The sequence below is a fragment of the Raphanus sativus genome, chromosome 5 (genome assembly GCF_000801105.2).
Source record: "Raphanus sativus cultivar WK10039 chromosome 5, ASM80110v3, whole genome shotgun sequence".
Taxonomy (NCBI): domain Eukaryota; kingdom Viridiplantae; phylum Streptophyta; class Magnoliopsida; order Brassicales; family Brassicaceae; genus Raphanus; species Raphanus sativus.
The window spans coordinates 25,305,593-25,333,390 of record NC_079515.1 but is presented as its reverse complement, the minus strand read 5'-3'; the positions used below and the strand labels follow the sequence as shown (position 1 = coordinate 25,333,390).

The window sequence follows — 27,798 nt, the reverse complement described above, 5'->3', positions numbered from 1 at the left end:
TTCTGTTATTTAATTTTTTAACAAAGGCATGCTAAATTTTTAAGAGTGAGAGGGATATCCTAGAGTTAAAGCTTATTGTCTAATCTTTTCTCGTTATGGTGGATTTGATGTGGCTTTTTAAACTTGGGTAGAAATGGCTTTCTGCAAAAAGAAAAAAATCGGTGGTCTACTGATTTGAGACAAGAGTTGGTTTCATTCACTTTCACTCTTTAGCAGTGACGTATGAACAAAGGAATTGTGGAACCCCACAACACTGAAGAAAACTACGTTTGTGGGCTACAAACATATATTTCAGCGATTTTACACACAAGTGTGAACAAAACTGTGTTTCTCGCTTTGTATACTCTCTGTAAGGTCAAATCACTTTGTGGACCACTCATCTATTAAGACTTCACAGGAGACTTTGGATCTAAAAAAAAGCCTTCACAGAAGTCTTATTAAGTCAATCTTTTATTTTTCTCTCGTTTCACAGCAAAACAAAAAAAAAAAGAAAGAAAAAAAAATGCATTCTCGTAGTGAGAGGAAGATGATACTATGGAGCTCGTGTTTAATCTTCTCACTATCTTACTCAATACTTGTTTTCTCTTCTCCTCCTGCTAATCACTTGTGTCGTCCAGACCAGAGGGATGCTCTCTGGGAGTTCAAGAGTGAGTTTCACTTCAGTGGGATAGCTCCTAACGAGAAGAAACAGAAGTGGCTAAACAACAACACTGACTGCTGTTTCTGGGATGGTGTCTCTTGTGATCTCAAGACGGGGAACGTCATTGGTCTAAATCTCTGGGGCAGTTCTCTCAACGGCTCTTTGAGATCCAACAGCGGTCTCTTTAAACTACAACATCTTCAGAGCCTTAACCTTAGCTCCAATAACCTCGCGGGCACTCTACCGGACTCCATCGGCGACCTCAGACACTTGAGGGTCTTGAAACTTTACGGATGCGGTTTCTTCGGGAAGATCCCTTCTTCCATCGGAAACCTTTCTCAACTCACTCATCTCGATCTCGAAGGTAACGGTTTCACCGGTGAGCTACCGGAAACGATGGCCAAACTAAACAAACTAACGAAGCTGCTGCTTTCCACGAGCGAGCTCACCGGGAACTTCCATCACGCGCTGCTCAATCTGAGCGAGCTTACGTGGCTCGACCTTCGTAATAACCATCTCGAAGGTACCCTCCCATCTAACATGAGCCGCCTCTCCAAACTTGAGCATTTCGATATCGGTTCGAACTCGATGACCGGAACTATTCCAACGTCTCTTTTCATGATCCCTTCGTTGGTCCTTCTTAACCTGGAGAAAAACAGCTTCACCGGTCCTCTCAAGATTGGTAATAATATATCTTCTTCTTCGCCGTATAAACTCGACACTTTAACCCTTGGAGGGAACAGTTTGAACGGTCCAATCCCGGTAGGGTTTATATCGAAACTAGTCCGGTTATCGTATCTAGACCTCTCTTATTGGAACACGATGAAGGGCGCGGTGGATTTCAGCAGCTTCTTGCGTCTCAAGTCACTCGTGTTACTCGACCTCTCCTATCTGAACACGAGAAGTAAATTCGAGTTGAATCTTTTCTCTAAGCTCGTTTCGCTCGCTGTTCTGGATCTTTCCGGGAATAGTCTGAAGATCAGCTCGAGTCTCCATCTCCCCTCACCCATAGGATCCTTGTCTCTAGCATTATGCAATATCTCCGAATTTCCAAACTTTCTCCGCACGCAAACCAATTTGTATTACCTGGATATTTCCGCCAATCGGATCGAAGGGAGAGTACCGGACTGGTTATGGAGATTGTCGGGATTGTTGTACGTTGACATCTCGAAGAATTATTTAACCGGCTTTGATGGACTGATCCAAACGAGTCCGATAGAAATGCTCGATATAAGTTCGAACGCTTTTCAAGATCCGTTTCCTCTGTTACCAAACTCTACGAGGTTCTTTTCGGCGTCTGATAATCGGTTCTCGGGAGAGATTCCGACGACGATCTGCGGATTGATTTCTCTCGACACGCTTCTTCTGAGCAGGGCCGGCTCAAAGAATCCATGGGCCCTTGAGCAAAATATTTTTTGATATTATTTTTACATATATTTATAGGTAACTTAAAATTTTTGAGCCCTGATACATAATTTTTTTAAAAATATAGACCCCATTTTAACACTATTTTAGAAAAAAAACGTTTGGACCCCGGGGCCTACGCCCCCTTGCCCCATGCTCTAAGCCGGCCCTGCTTCTGAGCAACAACGGATTCAACGGCTCTATACCTCGGTGTTTCGAGAGTTTCAATACTAAGCTTTCCCTCTTGCATCTCCGGAACAACAACCTCTCCGGGTTGTTTCCGGAGGAGTCTATCGGTGCGGGATTGGTTTCGTTAGATGTTGGTGGTAATCAGTTGTCAGGAGAGCTTCCCAGGTCTTTGATCAACTGCACTCTGCTCGAGTTTCTCAACGTTGAAGACAACATGTTCAGTGACACTTTTCCTTTTTGGTTGAGTTCGTTGCCTGATTTGCAGTTTCTTGTTATTCGTTCTAACAAGTTTCACGGGCCGGTGTATTCTCTACGGGGTGGTTCTCTGAGTTTCCCCAAGCTTCGAATCTTCGACATTTCGGGAAATATCTTCACTGGAGTCCTGCCGTTGGATTATTTTGCTGGTTGGAGTGCAATGACGTCAGATGCATACGTTACAGATGATAAGCAGGGAAGGTTTATGGGAATCAGCTTCTCGAACTATCATAAGTCGGTGGTTCTTGCAATCAAAGGCTCGGAGATGGAGTTACTCGGGAGTGGTTTCAGGATGTATAAAACCATCGATGTCTCCGGGAACCGACTGGAAGGAGATATTCCACGGTCCATCGGTTTGCTAAAGGGACTGATTGTGCTCAACATGTCAAACAACGCTCTCACTGGCCGTATCCCACCGTCTCTATCAAATCTAACCAGTCTACAATCACTAGATCTGTCCGAAAACAGATTCTTCGGTAGTATACCTCAGGAGCTTGGGAAACTCTCGTTTCTAGCGTTGATGAACTTCTCGAACAACATGCTGGAAGGCCCAATACCGCAAGGCACTCAGATTCAAAGCCAGAATAGTTCCTCGTTCGCAGAGAATCCTGGCCTATGCGGTGCTCCTCTTCAAGAAACATGCGGTGGAGGAGAAGAAGTATATGAAGTAAAGGAAGATAATGATCAAGTGTTGAGCTGGATTGCAGTTGCAATAGCCTATGTACCTGGTGTTTTGTGTGGACTGACCATTGGCCACGTTCTGAGTTTATATAAACCTGACTGGTTCATGAGGATTTTTCACTCTTTTGCTTAATATAGCATCAGTTGCCTGATAATATCTTATCCGTTGTCTTTTTTTGTGTGTGGTCAAATTATCTACCATCTTATAATCATCTCCACTCTTTTAAACTAATGTTGTAACGTCGTCAAGAATTAATTATCTTTCGTTGTATTGTTGTGAGAGTATGTACTTTTTGGTGGAGTTGATTTCTTTTTTTTTTCCTTTATATTTTTTTTTGTTTCTGAAGTCTTGTCACAGAGACACTTAACCGAACACGCCTCCATAGTAATGCAACGCATCTCCATTCAGAACTCGAAAAACGTTCTAGTTGCGATCTCTGAACCATCCTCAGTTCCCAGCACTTACGTTTATAGTATTATATCCATATGTAAATTATTCTATAAATTTTTATAATATAACCCTGATTCCATGACTTTATTCTCAGGCCAGGCGGCTACTATGTCTATACCTCTCTCTCAGTTCATCTATTGACGAGCGGTACTATCTTTCTCTCTACTTCGTTTGTTTCTTCTTAGCTTGAATTAATTATGATGTTTGGATCTGTCTGTTCAATATTTACTTTACATGACTACCAACTTTTAAACATTTATTTCTCTCGGCTATTTGCTTGCTCGTTCGCTTCTTCTATCAGCACTTAATATCTGATATATTGAATTACATATTGAGCGAGCATGCACAACATTTGGCACTGGGATCTGCTGACCGGTTTGGCCAACATCACATTGTAGCCTCAGTTCAGGTTAGTCACTTCCAGGCCCGGCCCAACACCAGGATATCTTAGCTTAAAACTCACTTGCTTGATCTAACATATGAAAGGCTTGTGAACAGCTAGATCACTTGCTAGACGATGCTGATACTGCTCGGCTGCTCCTAAGAAGCTCGGTTTTGATAAAGCTCGAAAGTAGTCTTATCTATTTCAGTGTCTCTTACATAGCAATGCACTCGTGGCATTTGGTTCAGACTGGCATGTACATTTTCAGATAATGAGATAATGTATTCTGATAAGTGCCGACTAAGTGTATCTGATAGGTTCTCTATTTTTCTATGCATTGCATGCTAGTGATTTTGACACATGTTTTCTTTACAATCAATTTCACTAAATAAATATAATATTACATACTAAAATTATGACATGAATTATAATTAAATGTGATATATATGATTACACTAAATGCTAATTATATTCTGGTAACATTTTTAGAATATGGTAATAAATTATAAATTAAAGTAAATCTATTCAAATATGACATTAAATAATATAATAATATAATACAATAATATTTTAAAATTTCCAAAATATTGTTTATTTCTTTTTTTATAATACAATTTTATTACCAAAAAACATTTTCATTGTTTTATGTTTTTTTATAAAATTATAATTCTATTCATAATAACATTAGCTTTTTATAAAATTTTATAAATATTGTTTAATTTTAATTTTTGATTATTATACAGTTTTCTATCAAAATTTTAATTAATTTTATACAAGTTGATTTAATATATTTTATCAAAAGAAATAAATAAATTTTTTATCTAAGATTATAATTTTATAAAAATATATACATATTTATTTTTAAATATAATTTAAAATAAATCAAAATTTATTTTAAAATATTGGTAAGAAAATAATACTAAAATTTTAGATTTAAATATAAATTAAATTTAAAATTTTATTGGTGCACATAGTGCAGAAAACACCTAGTTATCAATTACATATATATAGAGAATATAAAACACTAAATTGTAAAATGGATGGCTAATTTAATTAGGTGAACCATTGCTTCCCGCCTCTTAAATTCACACTGGACCATTGAACATTAAACGGTGTGGGACAAATTGACAATGATAATGAATGTTATCCAGATGATATGAAACTTAATTCGTTGATCTGATATGATAATAAGTCTTTGATCTCATTAAGACTATGAACAAATAATTAATTTAAACGTAAATTCTGTCATATCGTATCCAACTTTGAATAAAAACGATTCTGTAACGTGATTTTGTAATGCAAAATACGTAATTAATTATACAAATAAAAAAGGAAAAACTGTTGTCGGCCAATAAAGCAAAAAAAAGGTTGTTTGGTGAGACAAGAGCAGCTTAAAAGAGGACAACAACATTTGCAAAAAGGTTGCTTAGAGTGAGGGTCCATGCACGAGTCAGACGCGGCAGAGAGAAAGCCAATGAGATGGGAAGCTAGCTGTTTTTAGCTATGTGGCTATCTGGTTCCAGCCGTCAACTCGGTTTGGTTCCACCACGTGGCACTTAATACTGACCAGAGCCCCCACGTGCTGGCTTGGTCACGCGCACTATTACCTGATTGGTCGGCTTTCAATTATTATTTTTTTGTCAATATTGATCAGCTTTTAATACATATGGATTCCTAGTTAAGTCCTAATTTTTCGCCACGTAAAAAATCTGATGATTCTTTTCTTCTCACGCGAGCTAAGAGACAAGACCACCTCACGAGTTGATCTCATATTACAATTTATGTTTAGTGAAGACCCAATCTGAGATTAAGGGAATTATAAATATTTTAAAATTATTTTAAAATTTTTAAAACAGTTTAGGATACATAAATCTTATATATATATTTTAAAAAATTAGAAACCAAAGTCAAATATTTCATCCGATTTGTCTATAACCATAACCGATAAAAAACTAAATTTATACAACTTAAAAGCTTATTTCAAGACGCTAGAACACGAGCCTTGCAATCTTAAGCTCTCTTCTTGAGACATATATATAACATTATTTCAAACAGTTTTTTAGTTTTTGACTTCTTTAGGTAACCAAAATCTACATATAAAACATGAAAATACAAAAAGGGTCTACGTCACGAGAGGAATGTGTGACATCATGTTATGTCATATAGACACGCGTATATAATAAAATCCTGAATTGTTGAACTGTATGTCGACTACGCAATATACAGATCTTTAGTACAGGTGGCTGGTTGTTCAATATGATGATCTCCAACCTATTGGGTAATGAATGGAATACGTTCGATATTGGGTATTGAATGGAATACGTTCCTATTCGTACCATATCACCAGAACTGATGTCGATGACTTATCTTCACTTATCTTCAGTGTTCATAACAGCTAAGCAATACTAATGATTTCCTTTCTCTATTTAATTTGTTCTCTTTCACCTATAAGTGTCTAATCACTGATTTAAATTTATTAAGATTGAACATGAAAAGTCGGCTACTGTGAATGAGTGGGAATTCTTTTTTATCTTCAAAAATGCAAAATCTTGGAGTATGAGTTATTATATTTTAGGATTTTTTAAGTTTTGTTAAAAGTAATGTTTTTTTCTATACAAAAATTTAAAGTTATTTAGTTTTTATGACTATTTATATTTTTACAGTGTAATTTTAATTGGTTGATGAATTTGTTTTAGTTAATGGTGTTTTTGTGTAAAAAGATAAATTAAATTAAATTTTGTGTTTTCTTAATAAATGTGACAACCTTGAATATCAAATAAATTGAAATAGAGGGAGTATGATTTCTTCTAGTGTTATTGATTAATTATGAAATTACAGGGTAATTAGGTATATATATTATTTATAAACCTATATATTACTTTCACTGTCGACATAAACATAAAATTACTTCTTTTTTGTCAAAACATAAAATTACTTTTAACCAGTTGAATGTCATTAGTTTTACTGAAAAAATAATAATTACTGTCACTAATTTTCTTCTGCTGTAGTTTTCTAAGTGCCTTCGAGAAATGATTATAAAATTTTCTTTTGCTTTTACATTCCTTAAGAATCCAACCAATTACTGAATACATCTTCTCTTATTTACATAGATATTTATAAGCGAGATCTAAACTTTAAGGTTAGGTGTCCACTTGTGCACCATAAACCACTTCAAACTCTACAATTGAAGTATATATATATATTTTTTTTTTTTTTTTTTTTGATAATCCTGGGGTTCCCCACTTCGTGGGTCATTCCCCAGGGCCCGGTCAGGCAGCGGTCCGCTTCACCCGGGAGGGTATTACCTGGGCTGAGGACAAGGCCCAACACCCAGTACCACTGGTGACACAGAAGAGTAGTTCCCCCCGCCTAGCGTCGAACCCGGGGGCATGACAATTGGCCCCCAAGGCCCTTACCAAGTGGGCTATCTCATCCGGTCCAATTGAAGTATATTTGCGTCGATCATACTCTTATTTTCTTCAGAGTCAACTATATATCAGTGTATCCATACGAATTGCTTGATCCTTATAATATGTTACCTTTTGATATGAAAAAAATATGAAAACTCGACTGTTATATTTTAAATTAGTTGGTCTAGACCAGTTTGTTAGGGATGACCAAAAGATAACAAAAAAAACGTGATAGAGTTTAGTTGGATACATTTCTCAAAAGTTAATTATTAAAAACTAGGAATACAAATCTGGTTAGCTGTATAATTTTCAAGGATAGGTCCCTTTTAAGTTTTAAGTAGATACGATAAGAACATATAACTTTCAAAGATTGAGGTTGATGATATATAATATTAAATGTTTTCAATAACCAAATCAAACTATTTTCCTTGTAAATAAGTAATAAACAACGATGACACCGACAAAATAAAAAGATTTATAATTGGAACGTTACACAAACGGGGATTAAGAAACAGGAAAAAGAGAGACTAAAGTTATTAGGACTTGTTCCACTCTTTTTCCCCAAAGTCCTTAAACGCCATCGAAAGGGATTCCGACCAAACCTCATGTGCCTTATTTTATTTTCTTGGTTTTTCAATTTCCTTACGCTGGTCGCTAGACTTGACATATTATAAGTCATACCTCGCTAGATCTTATCCATTGTTCTAAAATAATAAGGGAAATTGTATTGTACAGCAATCAAACAAAAGTAAATTAATTTTATATCTAAAATACTTAACTCACCGATACATGACTCAAACATTATAAAAAATAGCTATATTACCCCCATAAACCACCGGTGAAACCTGCAAAAAAAAAATAAAGATTAATAATAATAATAATAAAAACAACTTGTGGCTCTTAGAAAACCACACTCTCTCTTTTATACGTATCTGATGGTAAAGAAGAGCAACGGTGACAGCGTACACGGTCAGCAAAAACACCAATTTAGATCTACGAAACAAACATACCTTCTTCTCAAGACGAGGAAGGAGCAAAGATTCTGAGCTTGCGGAATTGAGTTTGGAGGAGAAGATGGCACCATAGAACCAACAGGTGACGTCGCAATTTCTGTTTTGATTTTTTAAAATTTTGTCAATCTTGAATTTTTTCTTATTATTTATTTAAATTGTCATGGTATTTCGCATTGTTATGGTATGGTGAAGAATAGTTACCTCAGAACAGTGAATGCGTTCATCGCCATGTCTGAAATAGAAGTCACCATGTCTGAAACAGATGATCGCCATGTCTGAAACAGAGGAAGATGTGAAGAAGATGAACTCGCCGACTATACTATATGCAATAAATAAAATATAGTATAGTATGTAAGGTTATTATATTTTTTAGATTACTATTTATGTACGATTACTATACTATTTTAAATAGTCTCCGCTCACTCTTGTATTTTTATATTATTTATGTGAAAATGAACAATATATTGTGGTCTTCAATTTCAACATGTCCCTTTTCGTCGGATTCATTAATACAAGTACTAAAGTTTAGTTCTATGTATACTATACAAGTACTATACTATATCCATCATGTAGTATAGTATTATGAACCTAGTGAATGTCATTATTTGAAAACGGTGAAAGCTGTTTATATCTCGAATGTGGATTGACATTTCCGGATTAGAGTTTAGTGTTATCATCTGGGTGAGAGTTTTACTAAAGTCCCTTAAATTATTGAACGAGTACTAAAGTTTAGTTCCCGTACACTATACAAGTACTATACTATATCCACCATGTAGTATAGTATTATGAATCTGGTGAATGTCATTATTTGAAAACGGTGAAAGCTATTTATATCTCGGATGTGGGTTGACATTTCCGGGTTAGGGTTTAGTGTTATCATCTGGGTGAGAGTTTCACTAACTCCCTTGAATTATTGAACGAGGACTAAAGTTTAGTTCCCGTACACTATACAAGTACTATACTATATCCACCATGTAGTATAGTATTATGAACTTGGTGAATGTCATTATTTGAAAACGGTGGAAGCTGTTTATATCTCGGATGTGGGTTGACATTTCCGGATTAGGGTTTAGTGTTATCATCTGAGTGAAAATTTCACTAAAGTCCCTTGAATTATTGAACGAGTACTAAAGTTTAGTTCCCTTACACTATACAAGTAATATACTATATCCACCATGTAGTAAAATATTATAAACCTGGTGAATATCATTATTTGAAAACAGGAAAACTATTTATATCTTGGATGTGGGTTGACATTTCCAGATTAAGGTTTAGTGTTATCATATAGGAAGGGGTTTCACTAACTCACCCTCGTTACTCCATTAATTGTATTAGTGCTATGAACCGTATGTGGTTTATATGTACAATGTAAACGTACTATACTATATCCACAATATAATATAGTGCTATGAACCGTATGTGGTTTATATGAGTCTGATGTGACCTCATTTATCACCTTATATTATTTTGGTCAACTCATATATATCTAATTATTTTACTGCATATAGTAAATAAATATGTTATAAAAATCTGTGACATGAGTTCTTTCAGGTAATGTGCTTGTAAATAATAATTATTCATTATTAACTTTTTTGATGGATTAAATTGGCAAGTGGCTTTATTTCTTCCTTTTCACATATGTTTCTTTAGTGACTGAAAACTGGTTTGACTTGGAGGTAGAACCGGATAAACTGAGACTCAATTGATAGTTACTTAATTGTGTCCAACATCATAGTCATCCCAAATTTAAAACCATAAGAAACCCAACAAATTTAAAACTTTGATACCCTTTTATGGTAATTTTTTAATAATAAAAAATGCATGGTTCAAAACCCAACTAATTCTATACAAAAACAATGTAATTAGTCCCACTCCAAATTATCTAATGAATCTTAAGATTAGTTTCGTCTAGTTAAATAGTTGGGATGATTGGTTACGTCTGTAGATATATCTTAAGATTAGTTTCGTTCTAAACAACCAAAATTTAGCTTAAAACAATATATATTAACCAATTAAGTTTTTCTTTTCTTAAAAAATTTACAGCAAAAACAGTCTATACAAATAAATCTACGGATGGATTAAATTGTACATCCAAAAGCATAAATCTATAGCTCATTCCAATCACATTCGCTAGCAACTTTAATTTTTTAGCAGAAGTAGAATTCAAACTTCAGACTAACGTGTATATGTCTTATATCAAACCAACTAGTTCAATTAGATTATATCGCTATTTGGTGGTATTCGTAGTTGTTAACAAGTTTTATCTACAGATCATGCCATATCCATATGGATCATATCCTCTATGAAAGAAGTTTCAAATGAGGAGAAAAGAACATTTCTATATGAAGAAAGATTTTGAATAATTCCCTAAAAGTAGGAAAACGTACCGTATACTTGAATGTATACTTGAATACACTATTGAAAGTTCTTTAACAAAAAATACACTATTGAAAGTTTCCATCATTCCAAAAACAACGAGAACAAAAATAAGAGAAACAGCCGTTGTTGTACGTTGACTTTCAAATCTTTGTCTTTGTTAAATTTTTCCACACAATGACGTGTTTTTCATTTTTCCTATCTGTTTCCCTCTCACATGGTCTCGTAATATCTATATATACAATGCATAATCGTCTCATTGCTAATATATATATTCATCAAAAACCAACTCGTTTATTTTCAAGAAGATGGCTGATTTGGATTTGGAGAGGAAGATGGTATCTCCCAAGAAGCTCCACGTCACCATTCCGGAGCCTTCTGACCTCTCCGTCTCTTCTCCAATATCCTCTTCATCCTCAGCCGCCGCTTACGAACTATACCTCCGTTTGCCGGAACTCAAAACCCTTTGGTCCTCTCTTGACTTCCCTAAATGGGCCACCGAACCGGTCCTCAAACCAGCGCTTCAGGCTATAGAGATCACTTTCCGTTTGATCTTGACCATTGCTTCCGACACACGTCCGTACATCAACCTCCGCGAGTGGACCCGACGTTTGGACTCACTCGTCACAAGCCAGATAAAGATCGTCGCGTCACTCTGCGAAGACGATGACGAACACGTACCGGTAAGCAATGCCTGGAGCTCAACGAGCTTGCTGTCGGATATCGCCACGTGTCGGACAACGGAGAGCATTGGTCAGAAGATCTTGTGTATGGTCGAGAACGAAATGCGTTGGTGTAAATATACACTCGGTTTAGGTGAACCAAACCTAGCCGGAAAACCGTATCTCCAATACGACGCCGTTTGCCGCCCGGAAGAGCTGCAAAGCCTCAAGAACAACCCTTACGCCGATCATATCGAGAATCAAGAGAACCAAACGCTCTACACGATTCACCAGATTCTTGAATCTTGGATTCATGTTTCTCTGAATCTCCTAAACCGGATCGAATCAAGAATCGACGAGGGAGAGTTCGAGAAAGCCTCTTCCGACGTGTACTTGGTAGAGACAATATGGAAGCTTCTGACAGAGATAGAGGATCTACACATTCTGATGGATCCAGAAGACTTTTTGAAGGTCAAGAAACAGTTAAAGATCAAATCAACCTCACTAAACGATGCGTTTTGCTTCAGATCAAAGGGACTAGTGGAAATGGCCAAGATGTCTAAAGAGCTCAGACAGAAAGTGCCAGCTGTACTCGAAGTTGAGGTGGACCCCACCGGAGGTCCGAGGTTGCAAGAAGCTGCAATGAAGCTTTACTCGACGAAGACAGACTACGAGAAGATACATTTGCTCCAGGGGATGCAGGCGGTTGAGTCAGCCGCCAAGAGATTCTTCTTCGGGTACCAGAAGTTGGCGGCAGCGATGATGGGAAGCGCGGAGGCAAACGCCAATAGAACGGCGGCGAGTCACCACCAGACGTGTGACTCGCTGACTCAGGTGTTTATGGAGCCAACGTATTACCCCAGCCTAGACGCTGCAAAGACTTTCCTAGGAGAGTTCTGGAGCAATTTGGTTTCCCGACACTGACACAGACTAAAGTAAAAAACACTATCCACAGATATTGTAACACTACTGAAATTTTTTTGAAACATGTAACGATCAGTGTATGTATATATATAACTCATTTTTAGCATTAAAAAAAGAGTTTCTTTTCTCACAGTAATGTTACAAAAGTTACAATAGGGGAACATCATCATACACTAAAGCTAGAACGTGAAAGAGCAGTAGTAAACCAGAGGGGAAGAGAAAGAGCAATCACCAGAACCATAAACTGCGACTATCAACGGCTTTCATCGAAGTGTATACAAGTGGCATTCTTCCGAACTCTGCTACAAACCGGTTTACGCAGTGTGTTCTTTTCTCCGTGTGCCCTCCTATGCTACTGATTCCTGTTGAACCTATTTCATATATCTTACCTACAAGAAACATTCCAAATACACTCTTCATGATCAGAGGTTATCAAGAATCATATGACGTCCGAGTTGTTGAAAGATTACCTTTAACCCATATAGGAGGAGCGTTTGTAGCATTTGCGATGAGGAATGACATTGCGATATCTTCACAGTTCCTGTTATTAATTATATGCATATCATGCTCAGGCCGTGTGTTTCAATAACAAAACAACCAGAGATACAAAGAAAAAAAAAGATAAAGGAACCTGTTCTTGGTAGTGAATTCTCTAATAGATGCTGGCATGTCGTTCGTGTAAAGGGTTAGGAACTTTTTGTGGAAGAAAGCTGCCTTTGAGAGTACCATGCTATATGTACCACTCCACCAAACAGACCACCATCCACTGTAGGTGTAGTAATCAGCTTTACCATTCTGCATAGATTGAACTCAACTTTCTTATCCCACGTATAACACTATGTTTCTTATACAATGAAAGAAAGATAGTTCCAAACAGAGCTCTTAATAGCAAACAACTTAAAAAGATAATGCTATTAAGAGCTTCCTTTAATACATAAAGGGGCCATACCGATTGTTCAGGCCAATGGACACGAGGCACGAACCCAACCATAGTCTCCGGAGCACTCTCCCAAACATTGAAAGCGAAATCCACAGTGTGACAAGGGAATATAATATCATCATCGATCGAGAACACAGCGTCGGTTTTCAAGTCTTGAATCTCTTTAAACCTGTTGTTCAAACTGTCTTCTTTGTTTACATCAAACCTAAGCTCAACCTCGTGCCCATCTCTAGCTTTCTTCTTCACAACCTTCTCGAGATGCTTCTTGAGAGACTCCGAAGGAGGGTTAGGCTCGCTCCACACAATGTGGATGGAGTCAAGCCTAGAACACGATGCGTAGTGCGAAACGGACTTCTTCAACAGATCGTATCTCTTCCATGTGTTCATCAAAAGCGTGTAACCTTTCCTGGAAGAGATTAAAAAAAAAAAAAAGTCAAAAGATTAGTTTCCTAAATAAGAAGCGTATTAATATATCTAAACCAAAATTTAGTAAGATTTTGCAGTTAAAGAAGGTTAAAGACACACGCCTTGATCTGGAGATCTGATCCGCGACGGCGATTGAAGTGTTGAACCAAGGCCGGGAAGATCGGCAAGCGAGTGTGATCAGCGCGAAGGCGATGCAGGAGAGTAGGAGGAACTTGGCGCTCCTCGCCGTAACGAACTTGCGTAGCTTGTGATCTCCGCGGCGATACGCTAACGAGCAAGTTCCCATCTCTTTAGAAACCTCTCCTCCTCCCATCTGAAAATTAACGAGAAGAAGATAAGTTTGAGGTCATCCAGATGCGTATGGTTTTTAAGAAGAGGGAGATGAGTTTAGGTCAAACCGTGTTGAAGAGCGAGTCGACTCAGTCTTTCCTTCTCAGAAGGAGTTTTGTTGTTTTTTATTTGGGGGGGTCATCGCGGCGACTTAAGATCGCAGATCAGAGACGACGGAGTTATCTGGTGCGGCGAGGCGCACGGTAAGAGAGAAGTTTACTGCCACGTGTAAGGATTTTGAAGCGTTACTGTTAGCTTCATTAACCACGACGTCCCGAGTCCTTGTTGACGTCCGTCGTAAACTGTCTTTTTTGATCGAGACGTCGTAAACTGTTGTCTCATGTTAAAATGTGCCGGTTTACAATTTTTTCTTTTTTTTAAAAAAACTTACAATTTATTTTGATATTGTTTTTCAAAATAAAAATAAAATCACTTTCATGTATGTTTTTAAGATAAAACAGTGTTATTTCCTATTAAATAAAAGATATAATAGTAATTTCTATATTGTAAAGATGAGTTGAATATGCTCTAAAAAGGAAACAAAAAAAACTGATGCTAAAGTGAATTATTTGGAAAAATAGAAGAGATGTTTAGCTGAGTTTAAGTTTTACTTCAGAAACTAGTAAAAAAAAAAAAAAAAAAAACTAGTAAACAATTTTTTTAGTCATCATAAAGTTCTAACCAATAATCTACCGAATCCGACACTACACCTAAGGTTAATTTCGTCCCAACACTGCTAAATTACAAAGCAACGTCCCCCTCTGTCTACTGTCGCAATACAAAGATTTGGTCTTCTTTCTTTCTCAAATCCTGAAATAAAGATCACAAAGTTACAAAGAAAAGAAAAGTCTCTGTCTACTGTCGCAATACAAAGGTTTGATCTTCTTCTTTCTCAAATCCTTATCACAAAGTTATAAAGAAACGTCTCTGTCTATTGTCGCAATACAATTAATATGAAACATTGGGGAGTATTATTACATTTTAAAGAATTTTGTCTATATTACAACAAACTACAAAGGATTTCTTCTTTCTCTATGGCTCAGGTTCATCTTCGTCTTGTGAATCAGAAGAAGAAGCAACAGACTGTGCGAAATCAGAATCCATTATCACACCATCCATAACGTGAACGGTTACCTTCCCTCTCTTCAACCCCATCTTCTCAGTCTCCACGCCATTCACCACAAGCCCTCCACCACCACTCTTCCTCCAAATCTTCAACGCGAAACCACTCAACGACTCGTACGACGCCGTTTCGTCTTTCCCTACGTCTCCCTCCTCCACTCTATACGGTACCACGGCGAAACCCAAGATCCTCGATACGACGGCGTACGTGTTATCCTCGTCTTCAGATGATATTGATTTACTTGTGTTGCTCGGTTTCGTCATCCCCAGATCTCGATTGAATGCGTTCTCCGACGGTACGAAGGCAGTGAAAGTTAGATCTTCGGGGAGCATTTCGACCATCATGTTCCCGAAGAAACCAACTTCGTTGGAGAGATCGGCTCTGAGTTTTCCGGTGGTGATGATCGGAGGTGATTCCGGTAATCGGAGTAAAGAGAAGATGAGGATAGTTAAGGAAGAAGTAGCGATGAGGACAAGTAGGAAGAAGACTGGATTCTTCTTGATGAGGAGTCTCCTCATCGTTTTCTTCTACTTTTTCTGGACTGATCTCATCGATTGAAGCTCAGCTCTCTTGTGTTAGAGAGAGAGAGAGAGAGGTAGAAGAAGAAGGTCTGGTCAATGAGGAGTTTTGTTATTTGAAAAGTTATTTGGATTTAAATGGGCTTTTCATAGTTTTGGCCCAACTCGTGTTTTTTTATCAACGATAAATTTTATTACTTCAAATAGTCCTTTAGCCAATACGAACTATTTGTATCTGACTTTGGACACTCATGGGATTTGTTGAGAAAACTTGAAATGCCACAAAAACGTTTATAAAAATTTAAAACAAAAAGAATTTGCGCAATATCAACTTTTTAAAATATAAAACAAAAAGAATTTGCATAATATCAACAAACATAGCTTGATTGACAAAAAAAAAGTAAAACCAACAAACATAGCTTTAAATAAAAATTTGTTTCCGTTTTTTTTATTTCAATTCGTTTTACATTTCCATTTTTTTCATTTCAGATTATCTAACTTACAACATTATAATTTATTTTGTGTGTAATTTTATTAAACCTTTTCACATTTTTTCTTTTATCAAATCTCCAAAATTATTTTCTATGTCGCATATGTACGTTGTGGATATTAAAACCATTGCTGATGGTTTTGTTGCTTCTCATATATATAACCCAATAGCAAAAGTACATACATTATCCGTTTTTTTTTGGAAAAAGGAAAAATAAACATGCTTGCAGTTTATATTTAAAAAGGGAGTTCTAAGCAGTAACTCCAACGGGAGCAGTCTTGAGTCTTGAAGTTCCGTAAAGGGTTTCTTCGAAACGAATAATCTCGTTCTTTGAACCATAAGCAACTTGAGTTCTATCGTCGAGGTTGACGATGGTCTTGTCAAGCACAGAGTTTTGTCCATCACTGCTGAACCCACCAGCATTCTCAATGAGCAGTCCAAGAGGAGCCACTTCGAACAACAGCCTCAACTTTGCCTTGGCCGTAGGAGAAGTCACGTTCGTGAAGATTCCTTTCTCCTTCACAATAATCTGCATGCCATGAAATAAAGGGAGTGTTTAACTCAAATTCTTCATTCATAAGTAGAAATCACTTAGGATGATTTGAGATATAAAGGGCCATAACATTTTAAAGTTAATTTTAATTAAAAATAAATACAAATTGGAGGTTATGTGTGGAGACCAATGTTATCATCCGCTTGTGCTTAGAACCGGTGATTCATGTTTTTAAGTGCTAAAAAGAACAAACCTGGTTAACGTCAGGAACCATTCCTCCTGTGTATCGCAGTGTGTACTTCTCTTTCACATAGTAATCAATCAGCTGATTTTTGCAATAACAGTAATGTAGAACAATAAGAAAAAACATTCAGAAAATTTGTGTAAATTAGTCATTAGGATTAAAGCAGAACAAAAGAAAGAACCTTGCTGTATTCAGAGTTGTCAAACGTGGCTCTCAAGTTTCCAGGTGAGAACATCTTCCCTTCATTAATCTCTGTTGTCTCCTTAACATGCTGCCATTTCCCTGAGATACATATTTACCTTAGTCTAAAGCTACCAAAGAGTTAGATCTTTTAAAACCTACCTTCATCAAGAAGCAAGAACTCATGAGTTCCTGGAAACCCTTTAATAGCCACAACATAGGTGGTTCTTGGACCATAGATTCCCATGGCTGCAGCCACTTGATCTCCTCCTGTGACTCCTGTTAACTTGTCACCAGGCCAAACCCCAAAGATCGTTCCCACAGTGAAGTTTGTATCCACAATGCTGGATCCATCCAGTGGATCAAACGCCACACTAAACCCACCTTCCACTGGACCACCCATGTCTTGAAGCTCAGGTACCTCTTCAGAGCAAGCGTACTTACACACATGCGAGTATTGCAAAGCCTATAAAACCAAACACAGAAACCAACCAATCCCTAATGATTATTTCCGAGAAAGAACGAAACTTGAGAAACAAGTTATTGAAAACTGTAATGAAACAATACCTCAAAGAGAAGCTTATCAGCGAGCATATCAACAGCAAGTTGTTCATCGCCAAAGGAGTTAACACAAGCTGTTCCACCACAAGAAGCTGTCCTAACTTTGAAAGCTATTGTCCTCAATGCTTCTCCCATACACATCAGCAAAGTTCTCAATCCTTTGTCTGGAGTTGCTTGTGTCAAAAACTCTTCCTATACACACACACACACGCACTCAAGAGTAAGAAACATTCACTCAAAGATTGTATCTTCATCACAAAGATTTGAAATAAAGATTGAGCCTTACCAAGCTTTGACCAATTTCACATTTGGTCACGGATGAAGCACCATTGTTCTTGGCCTTTGTTACTTTCATCTGCGATCTTGGTGCTACTCGGAGTGAATCTCCAAAGATTGAGCTTGACTTCAGACCCTGCTCATATAAAAATAAGTCATCACACTCAGTAGTCTAGCAGTGATTCAGTGAACTGCAGTGATTCAGTGAACTCATTCTCCTCTGTACTCACACGTGTGCCGTGTGTTGTGTCATATGTATACTAACCTTGAAGGTGGATGATGTGGAGAAGGAAGAAGGGGGAGAAACCAAAGTGGGGGAACGTTGAGAAGAAACGCGTGGGAGGAGGATCCCATGTGAGTAGCACGTGACGGTAGTCTCCATTGATAATGTTTCTGAAGAGGTTGATGAAAGAAAAAGAAGAAGCACAGATGCAGAGGATAATGGTTGGAGACAAGAAACTAAACTCAAGTTGTTGTGGAGAAGATAAAGGATGCTTAACGCTGAGATTGACACGTGGCAGTTTCAGAAGATATGGTTACGGGTCTGGTGATGGACGATTGGGCAGTGAGAGTGAGTGAGGCAAAGAGATTCGCTGAGGCTTTGATTTGCCATCATTCATTTATTGTGTGGTTATGGTCGGTTCTATCATTCTGGGATAATATCATAAAGGCCGGTACGGTCCAATTGCCAGCTAGATTCGGTTAACCGAGAAATTTAAAAAAGAAGAATGATTTATCAGAGCCAGGTTTCGATCCTGGGACCTGTGGGTTATGGGCCCACCACGCTTCCGCTGCGCCACTCTGATTTACTGTTTGGACTTATGTTTGTAATATATTGAAAAAGAAAAGAGTAGAAATGTTCAAATATTTAAGAAACGTTTGATGATCTTATTTTTATTTTAGACGACCTTTACATATTCTATATACCGTTAGCATTTTGTGAAAATGTGCATACGCTGCGGATTTGATCAACATATTTTCAAAGATAACTCTGAAGAATAAATTCAAACTTAAATTTGGTCCAATATTAAACACAATACTAGTTGTTGACCCGCGCTTCGAAAGCGCGAGTTTTTTTAGATTATAAACAAAGTTTGACATGAATTAGTATTTTGTGATTGTTGTACATTATTATTTACAAAATTGTATTATATCGAAGAAGAGAATTTGTTTAAAATTACATAATTTATAAATTAGTTTATTTGAAATTTAATATGTATATTTCTATATACAGTGAAACCTCTATAAATTAATAATGTTGGGACTACACCAAAACTATATTTTTTTATTAATTTATAGAGATTATTAATTTATCGAAATACTAATTGAATCAAAACTCAATTTAGAACTATAAAATTATATTAATTTATAAAGATATTTATTTATAGATTATTAATTTATAGAGGTTATACTGTAACTCTCTATTAAGCCTAGATATTTACTCGAATAAAAAAAACAATTGGGCATGGGTCGAAAGAAATGTACGTATTGAGTATTTTAGACCAGTGGATCTTGGTTCGGACGGATCCAACCCAAAACCCAGCCGGGTACCCAAAGTACATTTCTGTATGTTAGGTATTTTGCTATTTTGGATATTTTTCGATGTTCCAGATATTTTTTTTGAGTAAGTTTTCAGTTATACATACTTTCAGGTTTTAGGTAAAATTCAAAAATTTTTAAAATATATTTTGAGCATTCAGATAAAATTTTTGTGTATTTTCTTTAATTCGGGGTTATATTTTAGGAAGATTATCAAATCTTTTTTGGATATTTGAATATATTTTAGGCATTTGTTGGGTTTTCGGTTATTTTTTAAGTTTCATATTATTTTTCAAATTTTCAGGTACTTCTAATCTTTTCAGATCTTAATATCTGAACCGACCTAGACCTGCTATGTACCCAAATATTACATGTACTTTACATGTATTTGAATTGTGATTCCAAACCGGTCCGGACATGAAAGGAACCATCTTAAACCGAGATTAAATATATTCAATTTTTAACCACAATTCAAATATCTATTTGGGTCCAAATATTTAGGACCCACAAATCCCACTAAAAAGAAACTTACCCGAATATATAAATACCTATATCTTCTGTCTCATTATATTTTATGTGTATATTCAATAAGAGTTACATTTGTTAAATTGATATAGTTTAATGGTAGATTTTTTAAGCTAATTCAATAGAACATATTTGCAGGTTTTTATTGTAAAAGTTTTTAATAATTTTTTATTATAATAATTTTTATAAAAATTAAGTTAACGTAATATATACACACATATGATTTGCAAAAATATTTTACTAAATTTGATTTTGTAAATATTTGAATTTATATAATGTAAGATGACATGTTACAATATGTATATACTAACTCATTTTAATAATTATTTATAAATATTGTAGATTCTGAACATAAAATATAGTGTATAACACTTTTGATTAACAATCACTACGGTAAAAAGATAAAATTAATTTATAGAAGAAGTGTATCATATAAAATAAAGAGTAATAATAGAAAAGATTAAAATAAGATTTTAAACCAAGCTTTTAGTTGGATAATTGTATTATTAGATGTTATCATAGAAAGATTATATATATTGCATGTACAAAATTAAATATGTTGTTCGTTTAAATTTTTAATTAAGAAGTATAAACATAACATATATGGACCGAGTGCATACATGGAATGATGCACAAGAAGGACCGAGATTTCCATAATTTGATTATCTTTGACTTCGGTAACAAACTAACAATATTAGTTTAATACTCTAAGCGCGTATTGTTAGAGGAAGGAATAAAACTCCGATAAATATATGGTATTAATTAAGATATTGTTACAAAATATTAGGTAAGACCAATAAAAGTTAAATCTAATGAAAGGGTGCAGTAACTTTGTATAGGTAGATTTTTTCAGAATGATTCTCTTTTAATAGTATAGATAAAATTTAAAAAATTGGTATGATATTGATATCTGACCTTTCAAGACTTGACCGGGCTTAGCTCCAAACCGAGTGGATACGCAAAATATTATATGAAAATGAACCCAATAATTATAGGTCAACACGTCCTGAACCGCATTGGTCAATGAACTTTTAGCCCATGATAATGATAATTCATACAAGTCCCAATGTTTTTCTCTACCACAATCAATCCCAAACAATCAGACTCAGCGGTTTTGCATCTACAGCATTTGATATTTCATAATGAGGCGACCACAAACGTTTGCGTATGACGGACGCTATATACAATAGTATTACTGTATTAGCTAGGCTATTACATGATACAGAACAAACACGATACAAATGAGTACTACAAATTTAGCTTCAATGTTACCAAACACAAAAGCAACATGTATATACAATATTTACTTTTAAAAGAAGCTAAAAGACATTTCAGAACGTTCTAGCGCACACCAACCAAATAGCTTAATATACCGATGAATAACAGGCTATTGAAGAGCCCAAATGGCTTGAGGCAGTCACCGCTGCTTTTACCGCTGGTACCACTCCCTCCGTTACTTCCACCACCACGGCTTCCACCTCCACGACCTCCGCTGCTACCGCCTCCACCACCACGACCTCCACCTCCACCGCTTCTAAGCTCTCGCCGCCAAAGGGGAAAAGCAACCTCAGAAGACATTTTATTTCCACTATCTTTCAGATTGGCGAGTGAGGCAGATGTCTCGGTGGTTGAACTAACGGTTTGGATATGCATATGAACCGCCAGTAGTAATAGTAACAGTTGAATCATTGGTTTAATTGATTTGCACATTGCCATTTTGTGGTTTATCACTAGCAAAGAAGAACAAGATGTGTTTGCGTTTGCTAATTATATACCCCCTATTTATATGAATTTCATCCGGTCAATGTCTCACTATTTTGAATTTTATTGTTATTATTTAAGTAGGATAACTTAAAAGAACTATTCTGGTGAACTTTCGGAGAAGAAGACATGAATATAATGTTCCTTGCAGACAATCGTTTTAGGTTTACTCATTTTTCTGTCAACGTTTGATTCATTTAAAAATGGCAAACATAATACAATTATGCTCTAACATCTCTCCCAAATGTGGACTTTGAAAGTTCTATTATACCACCTGATTCCTAATCTCCAAGAACGTTGAAAACATCATACAATTGATTTTGTTTGTGTAGTATATGATATTTTATTTCCCAATTGTAGTGTTGTCAGGGAATTTGTTCGGTAAGACGCAAACGGCACACGTTTGTGTCTTGACTATTCGATCTAGGTTATGAAAAATGTTTGATCAGCTCTTGGAAAATTTAATATCGGTGTAGTATTAGACATATTGGTTTAGTATGGTTTGTCTCAAATCTAAGTACCTAGACGGCTTAAACCCCACTTTACAGTTGGTCAGTTAAATTAACAGAAAGTAACATATTCATAGTTTATGAGAAAAAAACTAAACAAACTTGAATTCGTTTGAAAAAGCAAAAATTCTGAAACAGCTAAAGCAAAACATGACTGAAACAAAGACACAGGAGTGGTGGAAACAAAAATAAAGTTGCATGTTTCCAAGCTCTCTCCTTAAGCAAACAAAACCAGTTAGAAAATCCAAAGGTTATTTTTTGGTTGCATACCTAAAGTGGTGTGGCTATCTATCTATGAGGAGTTCAAATAACTATAACAATGAATATCCACAATGCGTTATAATACATGAGGCAAAAGAGATAATACTGCATCCAAGATATTCAATTCCATTGGTCCATATGAATAAACCTTTGTTTTTTTTTTAATTCTCTTCACAGTTCATATAACAAAGAAAATGTTTATTTGGGGAAGTATACTGAAGAAAAAAAACCGCAGAAACACAAGCTAAGAATACAAGACATGGTTGCTCTGTCAAATGAATCTTGGTGTGCTGCAAACTTCACTGGACTTGATGAGCATATTTATCTGCCAATGATCATCAATCTCAGAATTAGTAAAAGAAATACACTTACAATTGCCTCAATATCATCTATAGTTTCTATATATGTTTATGACCCTAACGAACTAATCCAAACACTCTCTACATAACCTAAAAAGGTTTCATCTTTGTCCATATCGATATTAAACTTCACAGAACAAAACAATTAGCCTCTAGATTCTGCAAAACATAGCACTAAGCATCAAAAAGGCATCAGAGAGAGTAAGTACCTCTCGTTTACACCAACAGACAAAGCATCACCACCTCCACAAAGAGCCCAACCAAAACCTCCAGGAATCTTCTTCCTTTCCCTCCACCACCACCGGAGAACTCAAAGCTGTACTTGCTAGTCATGTTATGATGCAAAAGCCCCCAGTTCCTGATCCCTTGCTTAGCCTCTTTCTCAACAAGCTCAAAGACATAAACCTCGGCAACACCTTCTTTCCTCAACGGCGTCCCAACTCCACTTCTCAAGTGCCCCAACAGAGCTTTCAAGAACATCTCGCTATACAGCAACGTCGCATCAACCTCACCAGCATCGATCCCGGAGCTAGGCCAACCAGTCTCCGCCACAATCACGGGGAGATTCTCGTGTCCCATCACAGCCATGGAGCTGATCACAGCGTCGACCATCATATCGAACAAGTTGCGGTACCTCACCCCCGTGGTGAGATCGTCTCTGAAGTTGAAAGGACCCTCCTCGAACAGAGCGAAACCCACCGGAATCGAGAAGATCGAGCGGTAGACGTTGTAAGGGAAGAGGTTGATCAAGAAGGACGAGTTGGTCCTTTCCAAGAACTGGAGTATCGGGCGGATGATGACCTCTCCCGTGGGTTCTTGGAACTGCGCGGAGGAAGGAGGGAAGGCCGTGGGGACGACGTTGAAGAAGGAGAACGTGGTTGAAACCGAGATCTTGTAGATTCTCAGGTCGGCGAGGGAGAGGTGGACGTTCTGCATCGCGCGGAGGAGGAACGGGGAGACGTCGGGGGAGTAGGAGACGACGTCGTTTCCGACGGAGATGATTGAGATCCTCGTGCGCGGGTAGAAAGGGAGGACGTGGCGGTAGCACCAGCGCATCGCGAGGGAGCGGTTGGAGGCGAGGAGGGGGACGAGGGGGTTGGGGACGGAGAGGAAGAGGGAGACGTTTGTGTACGCGAAGGCGCGGATCATCGACGGGCTCGAGTCGAGGAGTCTAACCGCCGGGATCTTCATGGAGACGACTTTCGCGGCGATTCTGTCCGGGGAGAGAGCGGCTGCGGAGGTGGTGGAGATTGACGTCGGTGTTGAGTATGTGACTCCGATCGTCGTGGCGGAGGTTGGCGGCGGGGTAGCGACGGAGATGAGGAGGAGGAGGAGGAGATAAATCGCGACGGGAGGATTCATTTTCTTCACTCGCTTACTTTCTTGGAACAGAGAGAGAGAGAAAGAGACGAGAGGTTGAAGAAGAAGAAGTAGTGTGAGAATTGGCGGGAGGATTCTGTTAGAGGAGTTAGAGATTCAGTGCGATGCAGTCTATATTTGATACTGTAGACTTACTCGTAATTACAGACCTCGACGGGAGTACACGTGTCCTCTATCTTCGTAGATGTTTGACCAAAAGTCATACAGCATCATGTAAACCCTTCTAAGTGGTTCAGAGGCTTTATGTTTGACCAAAAAAAAGAAAGTTTTCAACTAACCCTCTAACTGCTTCAGTGGCTTTCAACTTAACATTACTGAAATTGAAGGATTCGAAAAAGGAAAGTCTGAGTTTTTTTTATAGAGATAGCAAATCACGACAACAAACAAGCTTTAGGAGAGATTAAAGGAAGCAAAGAACATCAAAGGATAGATAGATTACACACTCATACACAAAAGACACAAACTGAGAAAACAAACTGAATCAGTTTGGCATCGAGTTTTCAATTTAGACTAGAGAATAGAGAGAGGATTATTTGAGTTTTTTAAGATTCAGGTACGGCGGCTGCAGGTGTACCGGCAGCGACTGCGGCTGCGGCAGAGCGTTTGATGGAAGCAGATTTGATCAAGTGGTTGTAGCTTCCCTTTTCCTTGAAAAGCTGAGCGAAATGGTGCTTGCAGTAGAGAATCCCTTCAAGAGCTGCGTAGTTTGATGGTGAGATAGGGCAGCCTCCGTGTGAGCATTTGAAGCAGGACTTGTGATATGTCTGGCTCTCCACTGTTACCTGCAAGTTTTGTGGACCAAAGAGTCATGTTGTCAATATTTCACCAAAGAAAGAAGATTATATTGTCTACTAAGGTGGTGTGCTAAGAGAACCAAGCACATGCGCAAACTAAAAGCAACAAGAATCAATGTTTCCAGGGTCTATGCATCATTGCAAAATATCAAAGTCTAAGCTTTAATGTAATGTATCAAACAACAGATGCATAGAGGGCATACAGATTATTCTAAAGTTAAGCTAATGGAAAATTTAAGAGGGAAGAGATTAAATATTTAACCTTTTCGATAGGATAGACAGTTTTACTGCAAGTGGCGCATTTCTCTTGTGTGCCTGAGAACATACCAGCAACTCGGCTAGGGGTCCTTGTCTGAGAAACAAACCAAAAAAAACAATATAAAATGAAAAGTTCAATCTGAGTAAGGTATCTAATGAGCTTCAGCCAAAACCAGATAGGGAAACATTTACCAGCTCAGGACTTGATTTCTCAGCCGCCGGTTTAACAGCTGTGGGTAAAGAGAAGTGCCAAAACAGATTTGATTAATAGGAGAGGCACAAGAAGGAAATAAAATGGAAAAGCAGGAAGAAGAAGAAGAGAACTACATACGTGACTGAAAGTTCTTGGTGAAGCTACCAGACTCCTTGAAGAGCTGCTCATAATGAGGCTTACAGTACAACACACCTTCCATTGATGAGTATCTACTCAGCTGTAAAAGGGCATTCACTTTTATCAAAAACTGTAGGTGTTGAAACTTTAAACGCATCAAACAGAGACACAACGGATCATTTAGTAAACTCAATCCTGCAGCCCAAAAGTAGCAACAGAGAGATGGAAAGAGAAAGAAGATAGATACCTGAAGCCTGGACTTGCAGTGAGTGCATTTGAAGCAAGACTTGTGATAGCTAACACCATCAGCTGAGAGAAGCTCCACAGGGTACACCGTCTTCTCGCAAGCCTTGCATTTCTGCTGAGTTCCTGTGAAAGAAGACATCCTTCAATTCAAAGTCTCTCTCTCTCTCCTCACCCTTCTTCTTCTTCTACTCCTTTAAAATTCAAAAATCCTCAAAAAAATCAAGCTCGATCCGTTGATCATTGAAAAAAATGATTGTATGTATGAGATCCATAGAATGAGCCCTTGACATGAATTTGTTATAAAGGATGGATCTTTTACCTCTCCTTGAGCTGAGGACCTTCCAAGATCTGATCCTCCAAGGAGGAACGAAGCTGCAAAACATACACAAAAATGAAGAACCTTCAGATTAAACAGAGGCAAAAGTCAAACTTAGCAAAGAAGAGAGCTTTTGCGTAATCTTACGAGAATGGAGGATCTGGGTGATGACGATCAAAGCGATGAAGGAAGAATAAAAGATCGGAAGATTGGGTAAAAAACTCGCCTTTTTATGGTTTTTATTTGCTGGAGGAGACAGTGGGGTTCCACTTTGGCTTTTTGTCTTAATCTCTTAATTAATTAGAGAGAATGTAACAACAAACCTGTGTTCTTATCTTTCTGTATTTTTACCAAATAAAGTGGATACTTACCTGTTTTATTCTCTTGGATTACTATCATCCATTTTCTAAAATTCCAAAATTAGGTGAATGAAAACTACAACTGTTGTTTACTCAAAATTAATAAAATACTATATTGACCCGCGCTTTTGCAAGCGCGGAATATTTTATGACAAAAAAATTTATTACTAATTTAATAAATATTTTGTTAATTTAAAAGAGTTTGTATATTATTTTTTTTGCATTTAAATCAATACTTTTAAATTCGACCCGAATCCGTGATTATACTGGTTAATACGGCGATCCGATTATTCGATTTTTTTTTTAAATATCCATATTTTAAAAAAATCACGAAAACCCTAGACTGACCGATTAAACAAATGGATGACCAAGATGAATGACCGAGATGGATGACCGGTTTATAATCTAATTTGATCTAAATTTTTATAGTAAATAATTTGTCACCTTTTATTCCAAATTTTAAAGTTTAATGTTTTGCAATTTATGAAATTATGATATTTTTACAAAATTTTGATTGAGGAAATTGTAGATATAAAATAACTAAGATTAGTTATAGTGTTTTTTTGAAACATGAATAATACTATAAAGAAATGAATATTATGATTTAGTATAGGCCTAACTATAACTATGAAATAGAAAAATAAATTTAATTAAAAAATTTACAAAATAAATATTAGGTTCAACACAATGTTTCAGTTTTAATAAAATATATATTAACGTCTAATAAAAGTTGATTATGAAGCTGCTAAAATGCCTGCAAGAAAAAAGATTTTCGTACTCATGATTTTTGAAACCTTCATAGAAACAATAGTTTTTTGAAGATGATATGTTTTTCATGTCTCAGATCTCATGTTATTGTATAGGAACTATAACTTGTATTATAATGTTTAATAAATAATGGTAATCTATAAACATCAAATGGAGCCTAAAGGATTACGTTTTTGTATATGACAAACATATTATGTCCATTAATATCAGTGGATCTCGTAAATATCAGCTCGTAAACTGATAGTTATGCGTTAGGGATATAACTAAATGAGTAGGACATAATTATAAAACAGAACCAAATTAAGTTGGAAGAAAATATCTGAGAAATAAAATTCTGTTAGAAAGATCTGTTGGCAAATTATGTAATATACTAACAATGGAGTAAGATTAATAAATAGGAATTATCTAATTTTATTAGTATTGA

At 36.7% G+C, this 27,798-nt stretch overlaps 8 protein-coding genes and 1 non-coding gene across 10 annotated transcripts; 2 read left to right on the top strand and 7 right to left on the bottom strand.

The window, feature by feature from the left end:
- Positions 1-273: 273 nt before the first annotated feature.
- On the top strand, positions 274-3,381 carry LOC108859018 (receptor-like protein 48). Its single transcript, XM_057010663.1, has 2 exons — positions 274-2,014; positions 2,208-3,381. Exons 1-2 carry the CDS (start codon positions 503-505, stop codon positions 3,300-3,302), a joined length of 2,607 nt encoding a protein of 868 aa, XP_056866643.1. The 5' UTR covers positions 274-502; the 3' UTR covers positions 3,303-3,381.
- Positions 3,382-11,059: 7,678 nt separating this feature from the next.
- On the top strand, positions 11,060-12,409 carry LOC108862780 (nematode resistance protein-like HSPRO1). The gene has a single exon (XM_018637015.2). The coding sequence runs from the start codon at positions 11,110-11,112 to the stop codon at positions 12,385-12,387; it is 1,278 nt and encodes a 425-aa protein (XP_018492517.1). The 5' UTR covers positions 11,060-11,109; the 3' UTR covers positions 12,388-12,409.
- A 60-nt stretch (positions 12,410-12,469) lies between these two features.
- LOC108862781 (glycosylinositol phosphorylceramide mannosyl transferase 1) lies at positions 12,470-14,309 on the bottom strand. Its single transcript, XM_018637016.2, has 6 exons — positions 14,152-14,309; positions 13,855-14,066; positions 13,337-13,733; positions 13,019-13,182; positions 12,858-12,928; positions 12,470-12,776 (listed from the first exon to the last, which is right to left on the bottom strand). The coding sequence occupies exons 2-6, from the start codon at positions 14,064-14,066 to the stop codon at positions 12,616-12,618; spliced, it is 1,005 nt and encodes a 334-aa protein (XP_018492518.1). The 5' UTR covers positions 14,152-14,309; the 3' UTR covers positions 12,470-12,615.
- A 685-nt stretch (positions 14,310-14,994) lies between these two features.
- LOC108834318 (uncharacterized) lies at positions 14,995-15,819 on the bottom strand. Its single transcript, XM_018607659.2, has one exon. It carries the CDS (start codon positions 15,722-15,724, stop codon positions 15,116-15,118), a length of 609 nt encoding a protein of 202 aa, XP_018463161.2. The 5' UTR covers positions 15,725-15,819; the 3' UTR covers positions 14,995-15,115.
- Positions 15,820-16,331: 512 nt separating this feature from the next.
- LOC108857414 (sedoheptulose-1,7-bisphosphatase, chloroplastic) lies at positions 16,332-18,451 on the bottom strand. The gene is made up of 7 exons (XM_018631399.2): positions 18,234-18,451; positions 17,979-18,104; positions 17,699-17,884; positions 17,294-17,597; positions 17,133-17,233; positions 16,961-17,032; positions 16,332-16,743 (listed from the first exon to the last, which is right to left on the bottom strand). Exons 1-7 carry the CDS (start codon positions 18,348-18,350, stop codon positions 16,465-16,467), a joined length of 1,185 nt encoding a protein of 394 aa, XP_018486901.1. The 5' UTR covers positions 18,351-18,451; the 3' UTR covers positions 16,332-16,464.
- A 251-nt stretch (positions 18,452-18,702) lies between these two features.
- On the bottom strand, positions 18,703-18,774 carry TRNAM-CAU (transfer RNA methionine (anticodon CAU)). The gene has a single exon. It is a non-coding gene; the product is annotated as a tRNA-Met (tRNA).
- A 2,332-nt stretch (positions 18,775-21,106) lies between these two features.
- LOC108834319 (uncharacterized) lies at positions 21,107-21,794 on the bottom strand. Its single transcript, XM_018607660.2, has one exon. The coding sequence runs from the start codon at positions 21,746-21,748 to the stop codon at positions 21,374-21,376; it is 375 nt and encodes a 124-aa protein (XP_018463162.2). The 5' UTR covers positions 21,749-21,794; the 3' UTR covers positions 21,107-21,373.
- A 942-nt stretch (positions 21,795-22,736) lies between these two features.
- Positions 22,737-24,410, bottom strand: LOC108860329 (glucan endo-1,3-beta-glucosidase 2). Its single transcript, XM_018634230.2, has 2 exons — positions 23,132-24,410; positions 22,737-22,888 (listed from the first exon to the last, which is right to left on the bottom strand). Exon 1 carries the CDS (start codon positions 24,282-24,284, stop codon positions 23,139-23,141), a length of 1,146 nt encoding a protein of 381 aa, XP_018489732.1. The 5' UTR covers positions 24,285-24,410; the 3' UTR covers positions 22,737-22,888; positions 23,132-23,138.
- Positions 24,411-24,637: 227 nt separating this feature from the next.
- LOC108856551 (LIM domain-containing protein WLIM2b) lies at positions 24,638-26,506 on the bottom strand. Of its 2 annotated transcripts, none has more exons than XM_056986636.1 (7): positions 26,395-26,506; positions 26,251-26,303; positions 25,933-26,119; positions 25,686-25,785; positions 25,547-25,584; positions 25,359-25,448; positions 24,638-25,084 (listed from the first exon to the last, which is right to left on the bottom strand). In XM_056986636.1, the coding sequence occupies exons 3-7, from the start codon at positions 26,068-26,070 to the stop codon at positions 24,845-24,847; spliced, it is 606 nt and encodes a 201-aa protein (XP_056842616.1). In that variant the 5' UTR covers positions 26,071-26,119; positions 26,251-26,303; positions 26,395-26,506; the 3' UTR covers positions 24,638-24,844. The 2 variants fall into 2 exon arrangements, with proteins under 2 accessions (XP_056842616.1, XP_018485885.1); XM_018630383.2 differs by having other exon boundaries at positions 25,933-26,122; positions 26,395-26,504.
- Between the last annotated feature and the right edge of the window lie 1,292 nt (positions 26,507-27,798).

Excerpts from the sequence above, each read along its gene's own strand:
- LOC108860329 (XM_018634230.2), bottom strand. The coding sequence starts at position 24,284 with ATGAATCCTCCCGTCGCGATTTATCTCCTCCTCCTCCTCCTCATCTCC.
- LOC108862781 (XM_018637016.2), bottom strand. The coding sequence starts at position 14,066 with ATGGGAGGAGGAGAGGTTTCTAAAGAGATGGGAACTTGCTCGTTAGCG. Across the intron at positions 13,734-13,854 it reads GATCAGATCTCCAGATCAAG|GAAAGGTTACACGCTTTTGA; the intron begins GCGTGTGTCTTT and ends AATCTCTTCCAG. Across the intron at positions 12,777-12,857 it reads TCCTCCTATATGGGTTAAAG|GTAAGATATATGAAATAGGT; the intron begins GTAATCTTTCAA and ends TGTTTCTTGTAG.
- LOC108859018 (XM_057010663.1), top strand. The coding sequence starts at position 503 with ATGCATTCTCGTAGTGAGAGGAAGATGATACTATGGAGCTCGTGTTTA. Across the intron at positions 2,015-2,207 it reads ACACGCTTCTTCTGAGCAGG|CCGGCCCTGCTTCTGAGCAA; the intron begins GCCGGCTCAAAG and ends CCATGCTCTAAG.
- LOC108862780 (XM_018637015.2), top strand. The coding sequence starts at position 11,110 with ATGGCTGATTTGGATTTGGAGAGGAAGATGGTATCTCCCAAGAAGCTC.
- LOC108834319 (XM_018607660.2), bottom strand. The coding sequence starts at position 21,748 with ATGGCAATGTGCAAATCAATTAAACCAATGATTCAACTGTTACTATTA.
- LOC108856551 (XM_056986636.1), bottom strand. The coding sequence starts at position 26,070 with ATGTCTTCTTTCACAGGAACTCAGCAGAAATGCAAGGCTTGCGAGAAG. Across the intron at positions 25,786-25,932 it reads ACTGCAAGTCCAGGCTTCAG|CTGAGTAGATACTCATCAAT; the intron begins GTATCTATCTTC and ends GCCCTTTTACAG. Across the intron at positions 25,449-25,546 it reads AGAAATCAAGTCCTGAGCTG|ACAAGGACCCCTAGCCGAGT; the intron begins GTAAATGTTTCC and ends TTTGTTTCTCAG.
- LOC108834318 (XM_018607659.2), bottom strand. The coding sequence starts at position 15,724 with ATGAGGAGACTCCTCATCAAGAAGAATCCAGTCTTCTTCCTACTTGTC.
- LOC108857414 (XM_018631399.2), bottom strand. The coding sequence starts at position 18,350 with ATGGAGACTACCGTCACGTGCTACTCACATGGGATCCTCCTCCCACGC. Across the intron at positions 17,598-17,698 it reads CTGATAAGCTTCTCTTTGAG|GCTTTGCAATACTCGCATGT; the intron begins GTATTGTTTCAT and ends TTGGTTTTATAG. Across the intron at positions 16,744-16,960 it reads TGGTTCCTGACGTTAACCAG|ATTATTGTGAAGGAGAAAGG; the intron begins GTTTGTTCTTTT and ends CATGGCATGCAG.